Source organism: Monopterus albus, unplaced genomic scaffold (assembly GCF_001952655.1).
Source record: "Monopterus albus unplaced genomic scaffold, M_albus_1.0 scaffold75.1, whole genome shotgun sequence".
NCBI lineage: Eukaryota > Metazoa > Chordata > Actinopteri > Synbranchiformes > Synbranchidae > Monopterus > Monopterus albus.
The window spans coordinates 429,740-448,506 of NW_018127955.1; the positions used below are offsets into that span (position 1 = coordinate 429,740).

At 39.4% G+C, this 18,767-nt stretch overlaps 1 protein-coding gene across 1 annotated transcript; it reads right to left on the reverse strand.

Moving 5' to 3' along the window:
• Positions 1–204: 204 nt before the first annotated feature.
• On the reverse strand, positions 205–7,511 carry slc5a1 (solute carrier family 5 member 1). The gene is made up of 15 exons (XM_020606001.1): positions 7,209–7,511; positions 5,670–5,741; positions 5,254–5,346; positions 4,954–5,013; positions 4,712–4,816; positions 4,523–4,628; positions 4,013–4,093; positions 3,696–3,904; positions 2,584–2,719; positions 2,366–2,473; positions 2,118–2,268; positions 1,688–1,856; positions 879–1,094; positions 646–751; positions 205–520 (listed from the first exon to the last, which is right to left on the reverse strand). The coding sequence occupies exons 1-15, from the start codon at positions 7,347–7,349 to the stop codon at positions 306–308; spliced, it is 1,968 nt and encodes a 655-aa protein (XP_020461657.1). The 5' UTR covers positions 7,350–7,511; the 3' UTR covers positions 205–305.
• Between the last annotated feature and the right edge of the window lie 11,256 nt (positions 7,512–18,767).

The following is an 18,767-nucleotide window of genomic DNA, read 5'->3' on the forward strand; positions in this document are numbered from 1 at the left end:
AAGAAAAGTCATAAACGACACTGGATGGTCTACAGGTGTACAGGGGCTCAGAACAATCTGTAGCATACAGATGTGTGAATATGCCATTATTTAAAATAATATATATCCCATTTTTTACAGCATTTCTGTAGAATATTAAGCTTTAGATAGTCACTACCCTAGCAATATATATATATATATATATATATATACGTCATATCCAGGATGTGCTATAAACAACATACGCGCAGGCTTTTGAACAGTCCATGTGGTAATAATTTACATTTATAAAATGAATGTTGTCACTACCATTGTAATATCAGTTTTTAACCAAAAAACCCATGCATGAAAACAGCCACACAAAGGAGGATGAGGGCGTTGGCGTTGACGATATTCTTCCACATTGGCACCTCTGTGGTGTCTGTGAGCTTTCTCTGCAACTCTGCTTGCTCCTCTTCGGTCAGTTTGGGGGCTTTTTTCTCCTCCAGGCCACAGAAGCACATCAATGCCTTCTTAAAGAAGCCAGGCTTCTTGTTAGGTTCTGTGATGGAAAATACAGGCACAGTGAGGACATTCTGCTTGTGTGTGGGTGTGTGTATTTCTTTCTCTCGCTCTTTTTGTGTGTGTGAATGCATCTACTGCATGTATGTTTATGCTGTTGTTTACCTTCTGTATCCATTGAGTCGGAATCATTGTTATCAACCCAGTCATCCTGTTCCAAGTCCTCCCTCTCCTCTGTACAGTTCCTCAGGCTCCAACACAGTCGATACAACTAAACAAACACAACACATGGGTTGAAACTAAATATTCATAAAGGTTATCATGACAGTGTCTTCAAGTGAATGGTTGTGATTAGGCAATATTGATTTATCCAGCCTTATCTTCCAGCGATCACCTACATGCTTGTCAGCGATGGGTTTGGTCATGAGAGAGATTCCCAGGATGATGATACAGGAGACAACAAACAGGATGATGGAGAAGTAGAGGTAATGGACTCCACAGATGATGGTGGGACAGTTACTGGGGTTAACACAGCTGCCTGTCCCGTAACCAAACTCAGTAAACATCCTGGCCAGGCCGATGCACAAGCCAATAGTGAGGCCGTAAAATGCACCCTGAGGAACGAAAGAAACAGGACAACCAGTTTAGACACAGACATTTGTATTAAAACAGTGTTTCTATTCACTGAAGAAAAACATCTTCACAAGGTGGCATTTAAATTATATTGATTGTTTTACTGAGAGTTACAAGGTTCTACCCTACCCTACCCCTACCCCCCATGAGAACGTTAATACTGGTCCCAAGTTTGTTGAATAAATGTAAAGCTATAGTTAGCATCACATCGCTTTGTTTAGCATAAAAACTCTCAATATAACAGCACCTCTAAGCCTTGCTAAGTAATACATTTTATCTAATCCTTTTAATCAAAGGAAAAGTCAAAATTTTAAAAGGGGATGTTGTGGTTTTAGAAGAGGAAGCAAGCTGAGACTTGGGAACTTCCAAGTCAACATGCAACACAAAGATTATTATGACATGTACTGACAACACTGTACTCGCTAGCATTTTGCTCAAAGCATCACCATATCCAAGTATAGCCTGACAGAACTGCCATCGTGCCAAAATGTAACAGGCAATAGATTTTCTCTATATTAAATTGGTATTATCATTTGAATATGTAAGCTAAAAGATAATTCAAGAGGCAACTCACAGACTCATTGACACGCTTGCAGAAAATGGCAAGCATGAAGACGGCTGCAACAGGTGGGGTGAGGTAGCTGGTAATGGACTGGATGTAGTCAAAGAGCTGTCCACTCTGGGCTGTCTGCACCACAGGGATCCATGCTATGCTCACACCAATCAGCGCCAAGATAAACACTCTATATGCATATGTGGAAGTAGCAGCAATTAGGCACATACGGATATAGGCTGTCATATATGAACAATCATTAGAAATCATATTAAACGTCTAAGTGTCATTGTCATGCAACTGTTGCTTTTATGTAATTTGGATTCTAATGTTTTATCTATTTATGTATGTTGATGTTTTATCTTTTTAATATTTTGATGGTTTTCCATCAGTGTGCATTGTGTTGAGCACTTTGAATTGCATTTGCCTTGCCCAGACACATGTGTTTTACCTGCCAGCAATCATGAGTTCCTTCTCCCTGGCAGAGCGGCGAATTTTAGTGTAGATGTCCATGGTGAAGAGGGTACTGGCGCTGTTGAAGATCGAGGTAAGTGAGCTCATCAGAGAGGCCAGCATCACAGACAGCATGAGACCTCGCAGACCTGAAATCAATGAAATAAAAGTTTAAGAGCACAGAGAGAGGAAAGAAAAAGGCTGCAGTTTGCATTCTCAGCTCATGAAATGTCTTTAGTCACCCACCATTGGGCATGAGCTCCACCACCATTCTAGGATAAGCAATGTTGGTACAGCCCACACTGGCGCCACAGTATTTTATACATTCAGCTGGTTCCACACAAGCTACCACATCTAGAATAAAATGAATAAAACAGAAACATTTGAAACAATCATTTGAGTTCATGATCATTTTTGCGACAAGATGTGCATGAACTGCAGCAAAAACAAACAAACAAACTCACCAGTATAGAGAATCCTGCTGATCATCCCGGGGAAAACCATGAGGAACATTGGCAGCAGCTTTAGGTAACCGCATAAAATACAGCCTGCCTTAACATGAGATAGATTTTTGGCTGAGAGGCAGCGCTGGACAATAACCTACAGAAAAACAGCAGTTGGTAAAAGATCAAAAATGCATGATACAAACAACAGTAGATCTATGGGTATATGAATAGAAATGTTCCACACTATTCTAAAATAAAATAAAATATGACCATAATGTGTTTGTGCCAGATAGCAACAGTTGAATTATCATCTATAGCTCTCCACTGAGATCCAGCACCGGTCTTTCTCTTATCTTTGTGTCTGGGAGCGCATTAAGGTAAAAGCAGACCAACTCAGACTATTTAGTCTCATAAAATCAGGCTAGATAAAGGGACATACATGTGTGGGAATCACATGAATGAGTCTGTGTGTGTAGGTTTATGACTACAAATATACAGTACTGTCATGATTCGGTTCTGCTGCTTCCCGTCCGGCTTTTATTTTGACATTATTTCCTGTTTTTGTTTCACCTTAGTTTCGGTCTTTTTACGTTCTTCATCACTCACATTAGTTTCACCTGCTTCATTATTGTTTGCACCTGTTTACACCTCTATTTAGGCAGCGTCCTCCCACAAGGACGCTGCCAGATTGTTCTAGACCCAGGCTCTGACTCTCCAGCTTTCCTTCGGTTTTGGTATCTTGTGTTTCTGACCCGGACTGTTACCTTGGATTATTCTGTTCTGCCTTGCCCTCTTATTTCGGACTGCTTCTGTGTATCGGCTTAATGAACTTATCTTTGGTCAACGCGTTTTGGATTCCCCTGGATGTATGTGTTTGCTGGCTCTGATCTCGGACTGTTATACCGACCGTGAGTTTTGTGTTTCCACTGTGTTTTGTATGGTTTTTTGTTTATGTTAGTTCTCTTATTAAAGAGACGGGTTTTTGTTCATTACTTCCTCGTCTGGCCATTTAATGAGTTCACCTAACACTTTTCGGCCGCATTGCGCTCCGTTTCTGACAAGTACTAGTGTTTACAATCAGTGAGTTAGCACAGGTACAGTATAGTACATTCACTACGCCGGTCACCCACCTGATCAGTGCACCAGTACCAGGTGGCCTGAATGGTGAGTCCGAACACCAGGCCAGGCCAGGGCAGGTCTCCTGTAATTGCATCCCTGAAAATATGGAAGGAGTCTGCTCGAGGTGTGTAGCACTTTTCACTGATGTTAGTTGTCAGTTGAGGAATGGCCTCCATGTAGAGCCGCTGGAAGTTCTCAAAGCCTCCCACCTCATTGAAAGCTGAAAAGAAGTTAGATTAACTTAGATTGAGCTTTACTTCTCAACAGTTTGATGCCATGCACAACCATGATTCATCCTGTCATTGTAACGAAAAGTAATACACCTTACCAAAGCCCATCAGGATAAATGATCCAACAAGCATGATGATGGTTTGCAAGGTGTCTGTGTAGATCACTGCAGCCAGTCCACCTGAGATACAATATGTTACCAATGAATACGTTTTTCAACCAAAATGAACACATTTCATCACCTTTAATGTAAATGACAGCTTATTGGAGCGAGTTAACTCTGTACATGATCCAGTTCATCTCAGCTGTGTTATTATAATGCTTCACTGCTCATCCTATAAAGTGTGGATGCATCATTACATAACAGTAACCAAACCATTTTCCTCCTAATGGCAGTCTGTGGGTTATCAACCACAACACACCACAGATAAACTAACCAAGAAGATAGTGGACAGGTGTGTCAATTTCTCTGCATATGACCTTAAGAAGACTTTATCCCCTTATCCCCCATTTATGAGGATATTAATAAAGTAGATAAGACTACTTTCTGAGTAAAACGATGATCTGTGAAATCGGTGGACACAGACTAATGTATCCAAAGTGAACCAACCTGTGACAGTGTACAATGCAGTAATCAGCAGAAGCATGATAACAGCTAGGTAGATATTTAACCCAAGAGCCTGGTTGATAAAAATGGCACCGGAGAACATGTCCGCCTGAGTGCAGAGGAGAGAGGGTAATCATCTTTTCAGTCAATATCATCCATTACTGGCACATATGACATGTTAGACAGACTTACCGAGATCTTGGTGAAAACATACAGGAAGAGGGACAGCACAGAGAGATAGATGCGAATACGTTGTCCTCCAAATCTCTTCTTCAGGTATTCAGGCATGGTGACCACCTATACACATCCAAAACCCATGAGATTTTACTTGTATTTGTTTTACTGATGTGGCTATTTTCACAGTCTTCCACAAGGGAAAAAATATGTACATGTATAAAAACAATCTGAGTTTTTATGGCCTATTTTTTGTTTACCCCAGCTTTAATGTAGATGGGCACAAAGAGCCATCCCAGAATGATGACCACAATAAGAGCCTGGAACAAACAAACATACAACAACGCAAACAGTAAATAATTGATGCCAGATTTGCTGAAAATGTTCTTATGAAGTTGACTAAAGTTGCTGTTCTGTTTTCTTCCATTCTCTGCAGGGTGAGACAATTACTAGCTCACCCCACAGAGAAAACTGATGATAACTGAGCCACAGGTTAGAAACACATTTGTGTAAAAAAAAGTGATAACGGTATAATTGGCACACTGGACACAATCACTCACATTCCATTCAAATCCACCAATGGCTAGAGCAGTCCCGGCAATTCCTACAAAGTGGCCACTGCCAATGTTACTGGCGAAGAGCGAAGCGCCGATCTGTGGAGTACATAGTTAAATTTGTGAGTGGTGGACATGCAGAGGTTTTCCTTGTGGGGATCAATCTCTGGGTGGCAACATGGTTTAAGGTTAGGGTCAGGTGTTTAGGTATTAGGGTTAGGATAAGTCTACAGGAAATGAACTGAAATTCCAGCTAAAGAGTTTATGACATCACATCATCATTAAAATCAGTAAGTACTATAAAATTAATGTAATTACTCCAATAAAACCTGTTATTGTGAAAAGTGCTTCATTTATGACACACACTATCATATTTTACAATATCATTAATGGCTATTTATCTTATTTTGAGCACTACCCACCGGCCACCACACCATACTCCTTCCTGCAAGGAAGTAGCCACCGACTGTGGCTCGGTTCGTGCTAACCATAGCCTGCAACAGGAGAAAGGTTCACTTTAGAGAAACAGTAAAAATATCTGCAAAACAGCAACAAATCCTCACACAATTACTATTTGTTAATGACTACATTTTTTTTATATACAGCTGCTGTGACAGTAAATGAACATGACATACAACTAAAAAAACACTCAAATCACAAGAATATTACTGCGTATTGTAGGATATGGTTTGTCTTACCATTGCTAACTCTGAGAGATGAGACAGTCCCAGTAACTTCAAAACAGTGCTGATTTATTCAAAGGATCACAGGTAAAATTAACATTACACGCTCAAGTATCTTGCACCTCCACCATGCACGCAGGCAGATGTAAGATGAAAGACCCTGAGCCCACCAGGCCTATACATTATATCACCTCGTTTGGGCTAGCACCATATTACACAGAAACGTCAACCGAGACGTCTCTGTTACCAGCTTTGCAGCTGGTCATAGCAGTAGTCAAAACATGAAGCAAATCCATGTGTGTGTGTATGTCTGTTGATTAAGTGGTGTGTAACTAAAAACATTCTCACAACCTCTAGAACATGTCGTGTCTTAAACATAAGAACATATTATGGCTAAGGCTACAGTTATACATGTCATAATAATAATATTAAACACCCTGTCTGCTGACAGTCATCAACTCTTCTCTCTAGTTATCCTTGACCAGATGTACCCTGTAGAAACTCATAAACATGACTAAGCATTTAACAGTCTAACTAGACATCCTATCTCCACTAAACATTTCTAATACATAAAGTATCTATCCAATATCTAAACGACTAAAAATACCTAACAGTATAATGTAGTCAAATATTACTAAATATGAAGTCTGAAGCATAAAAATTCACTGATCTGCTATAAAGCAGCTCAACCAGGCTGATGAACAAGACACTGTGATTGCACAATGTAAATCAACTTGATTATTTCTCATTTACTCCAAAGTGCAGGTTGTAAAGAGGTTCAAACAAGACCCATCCATCCATTTTCTAAACTGCTTAGTCCCAAACGGGGTCACGGGGCCAATCCCAGCCAGCTGCGGGCGAGAATAACACACAGACGAACACACACACACAATCACTCCTATGGGCAATTTAGAGACACCAATCAACCTATGCATGTCTTTGGACTGTGGGAGGAAGCCGGAGCACCCGAAGAGCACCCACGCAAGCACGGGGAGAACTTGCAAGCTCCGCACAGAAAGGCCCCGGGTCGGCCGGGGCTTGAACCTGGGGCCTTCTCGCTGTGAGGCAACAGCGCTGACCGCCGCTGCATCTTATATTAGCACATAATTAATTTGACATCTCCAGTGTATAAAACCACATTACGTTTCCCACTGTGGCTCCATACTGACTGATTTTTTTTTTTTTTTACCAGTAAAACAAACCCTCACAACTATAAAACTGGCGAGGAGTTAACTATTCACAGGGAAGAATGGTTAACTATAAGATTGAACAACTCACCCATATTCCAACACCCAGGACAACCAAAAAGTAAATCACAATAACGCTGATATCTCCCGGATTGTTGAGAGCCACGGTGGAAGTAGCGTTTCTTGCATTATTGCTCCGTATATAGGTCCAACCAAAGTAATCTGCAGACATTTCTGACAGGATGACCAGAGAACAGGAGTGCTGCTGGAGTCGCTTCTCTTTAACTGGACAGACACGCGTACATGTAGCTCAGATCATACAAGCAGGTGTGTTTATATGTGTACATCTGGTAAAGATAGGCCGATTAAGGAGGGAGAGATCTAGGGCGTGTCCATCTAATAAATGACCAGATATTTTGTTTGCATCTGGATGGGTTGCCGACATGAATGCAAAATGTGAAATTGAATGTGTTAAAATGTGTAACCTTTTAGCAAATAATGTTAATTATTAACCCACAAGGAAATCGTTCATGTAAGGAAATACGGTAAAGTGCCACAGCTAAACTCCATCAGCAGTTCAGCTCAGTTTGACTCAGTTCATGCCTGTTGATTGCAACAACAGAATGTTACTGAATGTTAACCCATAGCAGTTAAAGCTAATACTGACCCCTGACACTGACTTTGACAATAAATAAAACAAGAGTACCATTGTTCAGTTGTTAATAAGACATTTTGTGTCATAAGAGATTTTGTGGGATTTATCTTCACACATGATGTACGGCCTCCACTTTTGATCTTTAAACAAGGAAATATTTTCTTAGTTACAGCAAACACAACCCCCACTTCACCCCACCCACAGTGAACACATTACATCCTCAATACAATTGACTGTTTGTGTTTGTTAAATAAGTCAAAAGGATGGCGTTTGTGGGAAAGTCACAGCAGAAATGGAAAAGAGATCAGGACAAAAGGAACATCAAAGAAGATATTCTTTCCAGAAATAAGTATAGGTTAAAAAGAAAGGGTAAAACAAGAAACAAAAACTCCAGAACCAGGTCATCTTTACATCCCTGCTCAGCTGCAGAAATGACAAAAAAAAAAAAAAAAAAAAAAAATATGTCATTCCTCATTTTTTTTTACCTTAAAATTTTGAAGTGCCCCATTTTTTCCCCATATGGACAAGTATGTTTTTCCAAAGCAGAGTCGGGTTCTTGAACCTGTATGGAAACAGAACTGTTCTCTGGTCTTTAAAAACCTGAGTTTTCTTTTTTTTAGTCAGCAATATTTCCACCAACAAAACTCATCACATACTGTATGACAGAAAGGTGATAGGGTACCTACCCTTCACTCATCCAAAAATAACCTGTAGGGAAGGATGGTTGGTTCCCAGTGTTTATACACAAAGATATTGAGCCAAAGTAAATTTAGCAGTGGACAGTCCCAAAATACATGCAACTGGGTTCCTTCTTGAATTTTGCATCTATCACAAATGTATAACTTTACTGTAATCGACCATTTTCAGTTTCTGCCACCTACAGAAAGAACTGTGTGACTGCTGCCGCAGCATGGCATGGGGCCTAAAGAAATGGTACTATCAGTAGCCACTAGGCGTCTCTACAGGACAGTTAAACTAATCTGCATTTATGAGCCAGGTGCCCAGCAGCTCATACAGATAAAGTAAAAATATTATTCAATTTGTTTAAAAAAGTGTTTTATTCCTCACTTATTTTGCATTAAAAACAAACCTTACAGAGTTAAAACCCCTACATAGTCCACCCACACAGGTGGACTTTGTCACTTCTGTTGTCTGACCTCGTCTCAAGATTACGTGCACTTGACTCAGAATTTCCTTATTCTCCTGTTAGCTTTACGTTAGTCACATCACATACTTCCTGTACCGTGTGCACAGAGCCAGACTTCCTGATCACTTTATTCATTTTGTTGATGTCCCTGACTCTGATGTTGCTGCCCCAGGAGAAAGCAGCAAAGAAGATTTTACTGGCCACAACAGACTCATAGAAGACTTGCAAAGCTTGCTGCACACATTAATAAACCTGAGTCCTAAGTGCTACAGGTGTGGTTGGCCTGGTGGGCTGTAAGGGTGTCCTCCTCATTTGCGTACAGTGAACCCTGGCACTGGCAAAGAGAAACTAAAGTAATAGTAAAACTGGGAAATTCTTGTTTCAAACAAAAATTCAATACAAAGGAACTGCCACTTTATTTACATTTCCACTGGATTAATCAACAAAATGCTTTCATGATATGGGAGGGTCTGTCAGTATTTTTACAAAAAGTATTTGTGGAAATAAGGGTTTTATAGGTTGTATAGCTATTACTATAGACAGGCCAACTGTTCAACTGAACTGTACCGCATAAGACATAAATTTGCTGTAGCAAAAAGGTCCCTTTAGGATTAAACCCAGAAAACACCCACTGAGGCTTTAATCCAACCATTCAGTAGCTGCATATACAAAGAAACTGTGACATACCGCCATATAATTTGTCATATAATTTGCATTCGTTTATTGAAGGCTGTTGTATCGAACTGTGTTAAGTGTGCATATACTTTTACAACTCAGTGTACATGATGTGTTCATACCTGAGTTAATTTGCCTTATTCTTGGTAGCAATAACCTCACTGTTCCAGGCACAAAATCCAATTTGCACCAGCCTTCATACATCAATCTACCTTCAACATTTGGGTCATCTTTCACAAAGTGTTTCTGCTTTGACCCAGCAAATTGTTGCCTACTCTTTTAACTGTCATAATAATGCTAATATCCATGTCTTAAATTATAGAGCTCTGTCATAGCTGAAGCTCTGGGGAAAGAGCAGAGGAGAAACTAGAGGAGCACGCAGAGAAACTAAAAATACTTGTTGATGCACTTGCATGATGGAAGATTGTTATTATAATTTAGATGACAAAGGCAAAACTGTATGTTTAAAGTTTATGAGTGGATTTGAAAAAAGTTACACTTACAATTAGTTTTTTACATGTCCTCAATAATGAGGAAAAAACATTAAGCCACTGCATTATTCTAATGAAATGCAACAGTGTGGACGGGGTAGTGAGCTGAGGGACTTATGAAACTGGTTTAGTTACAAATGGCTTGTTGAAATCTCTAAATAGGGGCAATCAGTATTCTCTTGAACAAAAATCAATCACTGGAACGAAGCCACTGTTCTGTGGGAATTAAGGATTGGTCATGTCTGTTGATTTCAGTCCTAATCTTAGTGATACTATAAACAAACACTGCTGATTAGTGCAAGGACACTGATCTCTAGCAGGGGTCCAGTCCCCATACATAGCACACTACCTAAATGGGTGAGAAAATATTATAGTTGTCTTGGGCAAACAGAGCCCTGTCTGAGTGTCCTGTGGTCAACACAGACACCGCTGTGTCTTATGACTGTCTACCACATATCTGCACAATTCAGGACTGAATCAGGGAAACCACGGGCCTGACCTAAAAAAACAGACTGGTGGACAGTATTTATCTTTCGACTTTACCTGCACACCACATTCATATAATAAATTATATAAAACTACTGTCTAAAGTAGGTTGTGATAAAATATATGAAATCTTAGAGGTTCCTGTGCCTTCCATGATGAAATAAAAGACTGAGGATTTTCTCATTTTCTGATAAATCTCTTTCACATAAAGAAGCTTGTATTTAACATTTATCAAATAAAGAAAGCTCACTTTCACTGTAGCAAATGCTTATCAATTGACTGACTAAACTATTGGCTATCAGATGATTGTTGAACCGTCAGGGGGCAGAGTTCACTTGGCCAGGAATTGTACCCACAGCATAATCTCTGGGCATGCTTCCATATTCTGTAACAGAAGGGCATTGTAAACACATGTCATGACAAAGACTGGGGTGCTTTCACCCAGGGAACTGTTGATGTCATGCAGGGCAGGAGACATGGATGAAGGGAGCACTTCAGGGTGATCCAGCTGGAGGTTCCCCAGCAGTCATTAGAGGGGCATCTCCCCTGTATGTGAAATCCACAGTGCCTCCTCCCTGTGATCACAACGGGGTTCACATGAGAACTGGGACTTGGCAGACTTCAGTGGGAGCTTCTTCAACGGCGAGGGGAACAGAAAAATGAGGTTCCCAAACCTGGAGGCCGGTCCTCTTTGGTGCGGTGCAGCGCCACTGCAGCGATTCATGCCCAGTGAGAGAAATGTGGATTGAAACTATACTTGAATATTCCTTATTTCATAAAACAGGTATAAGTAATATTGCTAATTGCTGCATGGCACATTGTTGGAACCAAGTCATCATTAGTGATGTTAGTTCCACTTGTGCTTCTCCTGCTACGACAGCTCAAAATCTCTGCTGTGATAAAGACTGATGAATCTGATTGGTCTGTACACAAAGCTGCTCTCTGATGTTAGCAAGGCTATCAAGATTTGGCTTGTAAAGTTTATCATATAAAAAATGTAAATAGAGATGTAAAAGGAAGAAAAAAGACAAATGAACATCAAAACTCTAATTCAATTATAAAGAAACCTCTTCGTTGTCAGTACAGTATGTAGAACACCTTGTGTAAAAACCCATTTGTCATGAGGAACATTCATTTCATGTTTTTGATATTATTATTTCCATAAAATTCAACTTGGCTCTTTTCTGTATATCTTAAGACAGGGACCACTGTGTGCAACAGAGAAAAAGCATCTTATGAGATACTTAAAATGTTATTACTATAGGTTTCTGATTAGGGTTCATGTAAGTATCGCAGTCCATTAGTATGAGAGGTGTCAGAGCGACAAGAAGCTGGGAAAGATCGTAGAGCCAGAGATGGGACTGTGTTACAAATTAAATCTCTACCAAAAGTTAGGGTTGTCTTTCCTGGTCGATTTGTTCAGCACAGAAGAAGAAATGTTTTAGTTTTAAAAAACTATACAAGAAGCTTTTGAGGATATGTTACCACAAGGTGGCACAATAGTACAGCTCTGCAAGAATCATATATCACTGTGATGTGAGGGTGAAGACGCAGACATGACAAAAGTGTTTTAAAAAGTGTCTAAATATTGCTTCATTCCATGCTGTTTAAATATGCCTTATATGGCACTGTATAATACTGAGCAAGAAAGAGAGCCATTTAAGGAGCGTGTATGCTAGCTGTGCTACTGTAATTTGTCTGCTAATTAATAGTCCCATTGTCTCAAAGTGTCCTTTAATGTTTTAGTCCAACTGAAAGTAGCTACAGTGTTTTCACTTGCTTCTGCTTCCTTGCAACGAGACAAACCATTTCAGTGGAAGCAAATTAAAAATGTCGCCCAACATCTTCTGCAAAGCTACTAAAGAGAGTCAACTGTCAGGTGGCCAAAAAAAGAGGGCAACTGTGACTATGATGCTAATGCTATCAGTCAGAGAAACCCTTTCTTGTAGCAAAAGAACTTCCTTCTTTCAAGAAATAATTGGACAGTTGTGCCTGTGAATGAGTGACTAACAAACAGAATGAAGCCTGAAGCGCAACCTATAATTAACATATGTGGATGAGTTCCTGAAATGTGAGAGTTGAAAGCAACATTTCAATAAAAAAAATACTGAATTGATAATATAAACTGACTGGATTCTGTTATTTTGTGCATAAAATGATTTATGACCTAAGTGTAACCTACAGGGGGAGGTGGAGAATTGCTCAAGGTGGTGCCAGTTAAAGTGCTTAACAGCAGTGGTTGTATAAAAGGAGGTTTACAGGGAGGGAAAAAGCGAATGGGTCACGGTCCCCCCTTGACAAAATACTCCAGCTTCTTCTGACTCTGAATGTGTTTTTAGACAACAAATGGATGAGCATAAATAGTGATGTTTCACAAGATGTGAGTACAAAAGTAAAGTACCTCAGAACTGCAGTTAAAGTATGTTTGATTATTTACTAGTCTCTACATTTGCTACATCTTTTGGATTATTTGTTTAAAATATTGCAGATTAAGGGCTGCACTGAGGCCGGAGTGGAAGTACAAACAACTGCGGTGTAATAAATTCATTACTATTTTTTTAGACATAGCTAGATTAGCTCTTCTTAGATTTTGCCTCAGCATATTTCCAGGAAAATTTTGAATTGGACTGAATTTCTGATAAAAAAACAACAACTCTGTTTTATAAACAAAACATTTGTGTATTTTATGCAATTTCCATTCTGACACATAGTAACTCAAACACTCTAGACTGTAAGAACAAAATGTTAAAGGTTTTATTTTGAAATGGAAAATCATGTCTGAAAAAAGGAAACATCAGATGTTTCAGCTCTACCATATACACTACTCCTGTAAAAAATTTAATAAAATGCATGGGAAGCAACAAGAAAAAAAAAGGTTTCAGTGTTTTGAGTAGGAGTCAGTAATAAATGAATGTTTTATTATTATGAGAAGAGGATAAATCAAGGTTAAAACTATCAAAATGGGCAGGTTAGATTATGTTTGTGATAAAGCATTAGAGGCACTTTTGGACTGGTGTAATAAAGTACTGCAGAAGGGCAGGCTGCCCAGAATTTGGAAGCCATTAAACCTATTAATTAAAGGTGGATGGCTCCTCTGAAACTGTATCTTTGTGATCTTTGCGAAGTAATGGAACATATGACAATGAAAGGACTTAAAATGAATCATGTCTTTAAGTGAAAGGTCTCCATTTGGAAATGGCTGCAGCTTTGTTCTTGATGAAAATTAGAATTTAATATACAAGGCTTAGTTATTTATCAGAAAGAAGTGATTTGGAGTTATGGGGAGTTTTGTTCTGGACACCCTGTTCAGGGGAGAGCATGAAGAATGTTCTCATCTTGTGTTTGTAGTGTTAGTGTGACATATACATTAGAAGGCAGTCCAGAAATCATCAGCACTGTTGTAACCAGAGAATTATAGAGTGCCTCGCTCCTGTTAAACCAGTCACTGACATGTTGTAAATGCTGCAGTGGAGAAACTCTCTTTTTCCTTAAGTGATGAACATGCAACAGCCATTCAACAGGCTTATCCTTTAAAATGGAAGCCAATTGGAGAGGAGTCCAGTGGTGCAAGAGCTTGTTTACTTAAGTAAAAGTAGCAATAACTCAGTGTAAAAAAACAACAACTTGGTTACAAGTAAAAGTCCTGCATTCAAAATGTCAGTTAAGTTCAAAAGTATTAGCATAAAAATGTACTTCAAGTGCCAAAAATAAAAGTGCTCGGTAACAGTTTACACTATTATATACCATATTATTGGATTTTATTGATGCATTATTGTGTGCATCATATTTACTGCTGCTGCTGGTAATGGCGGAGCTAATGTACCACCTTATATGTTTATAGTTTGAAGTACTTTACATACTGCTGGGTAATATAATCATAAAGTCTTATGATTATAATGTGTTCTGTTTTCTTATTTTATTTCATTCAAAAATGTAACGTGTAACTAAAGTTATCAAATAAATGTAGTAAGTAAAAAGTACAACATTTTTCTCTGAAATGTAGTAAAGTCAAAGTATGGAATAGCAGAAAATGAAAATACTCAACTAAAGTACAAGTACTGTACCTCTAAATTGTACTTAAGAACAATACTTGAGTAAACGTCCTTGGTTACTTTCCACCTCTGGAAGAGGTCTTGGTATCACAAGGCCAAAGAAACGATTTTATGCACATGCACATTGATATAAAGATGGTTTTGTAGAGGACAATAGCAAATCAGGGCAGTCAGTGCTCGGGGAACAGTGACACAGCAGTTCAGCAGATCATAGCACAGAGCCTCACAGTCTGCCAGTAAGAGAAACACAGTATGTGTTTGTGTATACTAGGCAGTACAGCAAATGATATAGGTGGAGTGCCTAACGTCAGTATATTTCTGCTCACCCTAATAATACCTACAAGCCATTCTGCCAACATTCAAACACCTAAAACGAGACACAGTCATTTCTGCAGACTAGACACAAATTATCCCAATTAGGGAAAGTTAGCATTTGGGAAATGTGAACAGATGACACATTGTTCCTTCACAGTTCTAAAACCTGGATAAGTATTACAATTCAATATAGTGCAAGCTGTTCATAACATCACTGTGCCAAGACGGGGGCTTTTTACAGCCTTTGCTGAACAAAACACTAGACCGGTCTAAGAGCAGAGGCATAATGAGGCATAATGAGAAAGAAACATGTTATATCCTGTGGACAATGGGCACTTTTTGTTTCTATAGCAATCATTACAGGGAAGAAAACAGAAAATAACAACAAATCTCACAAATCTTACACCTTGAACTAGCTGCAAACTACAGGTCACTGTCCTGAACCCATTGCCTCACCAAGCTGGTCACTGAAACTATAAGCACACTATAAGGAAGACTCATTGAAATGAAGATCTCATTTTCAAGTGACACCTTTGAACAAGAGACATTCAGACATCCAGTCACAAGGGGAACAAATGAATAGGAATTATTTTAGTATGAAATAAGAGACTCATATTCCCTTTGTCGGTCAGTTTAACAGTTCATATTCCTGCCTAGTCTAGTCCCTAATGCATGAGACTGGCATTGCAGGCTGGGAGGCCTACTTGTGCTACCAATGTGTTGGGTGATTATAACTCATTGTCTAAATCATTTTATTTGGGTCTATTTATAATGTCTAATATATTAGTGAATCCTCACATGTCTGATTGTTGCTCGTGTCTGTATCCCAGGAAATGTGACCCATAGGTTAACATGAGGCTTAAATGCTTACATCAGGGACAGGGGCATTTTGGATAGGACCTCTTGACTTGCTGTCCCTTAAGACTGCTTTGTAACTAACAATGGAGCCACAGAGTCTATGTTCTAAGCTGCCTGAAATGGGAACATTCATTTAGGTTAAGATGAAAAATTCATCCTTTCACAGTGGTTGGGGATGTTGATTTATGCAGCTGTTGTCTGATTTTTCTGTACTGATGGGGCTCAACGTGTACCATGTGTCGGTCTGGTTTACTCTCGAAAGTGAACTGGTAGCAAAAAAATGCAACCATGATATTTTGTGACGCTATTCAGCGATGGATATGGGTCATTGGCTTCAACTCAAGATTTGAGTCTGAATACAAAATATGCAAATCTGTGTGCCTGCTTCCTACTGGTTTCATTTTCTAAAATTACTCAACACACCAGCACAAGCATACATTTTCAAACATTTTTAAAGAACACTGGTTGTGGGGATTCCACTGAAGTGAATGGATTTTAACCTAAAATGTATAAATGCTACTGTGACCAAGCCGTAGCTCAGACTTGTTTTTATGATTCAGCCTGCTGCACATTTTGTACTCTTTGCTCCGGCAGAGGAATGTTGGCATGTGTCGTTATCTGACAATGAAAAGCACAGTGATTTAGATTACGATAATTAAACATTCTGCAGTATTTCATTTCTTAATCATGTGGCTGCATTAAAGTCCAGTGTCTGGATCAAACATGCTCCATGTCAGGTTGGGTCAAGAGAAGGTTTTGTGAGGAGACCAGTCACTGTAATGGCTTACCAGTCAGATGTCAGGGAGGGGTTGCTGATATCAGTCAGGAAGCTGAGCAGATCAGTAGCAATGGACCAGGAAGGGAGAGCGGAATGAGTTCAAGAGGGCAGAAGTTAAGTCTGCTCATGGGAATTTTTTTAGGACTTCATTTACAACAGCTCGAGGGAGACATTAAGCTCATGTTAGAGGGGTCAGCGGTGGAGACGATGACCAGAGTAGCATGTAGGATGAACCTCAGGCGTCATCCCTCGTTCTATGAAGTGAACAGAAGGAGGAGGAGAGGAGGGTCAGCAGCAGAGGACTAGATTTAAAGTGGTCAGTAGCAGATTTTTCAGAAGATAGAAGCAACAAACGTAGGAGATGAGACACTAAATTTTCCAAGAAAGCCAGACTTGTGGGATTTTCTCTTAGCTGACTGAAGGCTTTGATTCACAAGAATGTAGGTGGGAGCACACAGACAAACTTAGAGGAGAGGGGAGAAGGTGCTGTGGAACATGGAAAGGGTCCAGAGAGACTAATGAGGAGGTGCTTTCTTCTCTTTTTTTCTCCATTTTTTTCTTTTAGAAAAATGTCTCAATGATTCAGGAGGCCTGGAAAATAAACAGTGCCCTGGAACATGCCAGGAATTATAGATATTTATTGTTTCAGAAGTGTCATCATACGCCAAGAATTTCTATTTGTGACTATGGTTGTCTCTGAACTACTTATATTTTTAGAATTGCCTTCAGTCTCTTCTCCTTATTAGATATTGGCTCACTCAGTACTAATGACAAATCTGAGTTCAGCTTAAATCTTACTTCTATGGTCAAAACTCTTCTGAAGTTTCCAAGGGCTGAAAGTAAAAACAGAACTGTGTCTCATCAGATTTCCTTCTCTGTGTGTGTACAGTATGGATTATCTGGTGTGTTCTGTGCATCTATGTCAAATACAAACTGCATGTCCATGCCTTCCCCAGTTTCCTGTGATCCCGGTCGTACACATTTAAACACTAACATGTACAATGTGCTGGACCTGGAATTCTGCTGCTTTTCATTGTAAGGCTCCTTTCTGCGTAATACTGTTTTCCATATGTTTTTATAATACATTTGAGGTATTTGACTTGACGTGACAGATGGTTGTTGTTTTAATTTGTTCTCCACACCCATTCCTCTTGAATTTCTATTTTGCCAAGCTACAATTGGGAGTTTAACTGTATGGGAGATGTAGCATTAGCCAAATGAGCTAGATTATTTGTTTGGACTGTAATAGCGAAGATAAACTCTCTTCTGCTCTGTTCATATTATAGGTGGAAGTGGCCCAAATCCATCTTTCCCCTCAAGATGACTCAGATCAGATGTTTTTTATGGTAGTGAAAACCAAACTGGATTTTTCTGGGTGACTTGCATATGTGGTCCTAGATCTGATTCATATCCAATCTCTGACTATGTGAGCACAGTAAGACTGGAAATTATGTTGTTTTGTTTTTTAACATCTAAGGCCTTTGTGTGTGCACATCATCATCAGTGTCAACACCCCATGGACTGTAACCAGAGTCAGGGGAGAGATGAGAATATTTGGGAGCAGCTTTCTGCCCATAACTTGACCATCACACATATTATGTTGTTGCTGCTTTGTGCACGGCTCACACATCAGTTACTGTACATCTGCATGAACATGGCAGTTTAGGACCTCAGTTGTGTTCACACCAGAGCTGGATACATGTCACTTACAAACATTAATGTTTAGAAGTTCAGATCTGACAGAATACTGGAATTGGGCATTAAGGCTTGTAATGTGAACATGTTAATTCTTAACTATTTCTTTTAGGCTGACATTAAGTTACATCTCTGGGAATGTTTCCCAGGTAGTGAATTCTGTTACGCTGCTTATGACAAAACAGCCCTAAGGATTGAACTTAATATTAGTTCCTCATTCATTTGAATGAATAGAGATCATTTATATACCGTCTGTGATTTTTAGCAGCTGTTACTCAGTCATTTCTTATTGTTGACATCAGCTCCTACCGCATGACAGTCACAAGGCTGGATTTTACTTAGCGTGTTCATCTCTCAAACAAATTCCCAGTGTTGCTTAAATCGCTTCACAAAAGAAAACGCCCATGACCTGAAGGTAAATTAGGCTAAAATGATATAAGATGATTCAGAAAATTATCAGCCACGCAGTACTTTAATGTTTTTTGTATGGTCCCCATT

Bases quoted from the DNA above. Each gene is read 5' to 3' on its own strand.
- slc5a1 (XM_020606001.1), bottom strand. From the start codon at position 7,349: ATGTCTGCAGATTACTTTGGTTGGACCTATATACGGAGCAATAATGCA. The intron at 5,347-5,669 runs GTGGGTAGTGCT...TGTACTCCACAG, and splicing joins GGAGTATGGTGTGGTGGCCG to ATCGGCGCTTCGCTCTTCGC. The intron at 4,094-4,522 runs GTTGGTTCACTT...ATTGTATCTCAG, and splicing joins TGCATTGTACACTGTCACAG to GTGGACTGGCTGCAGTGATC.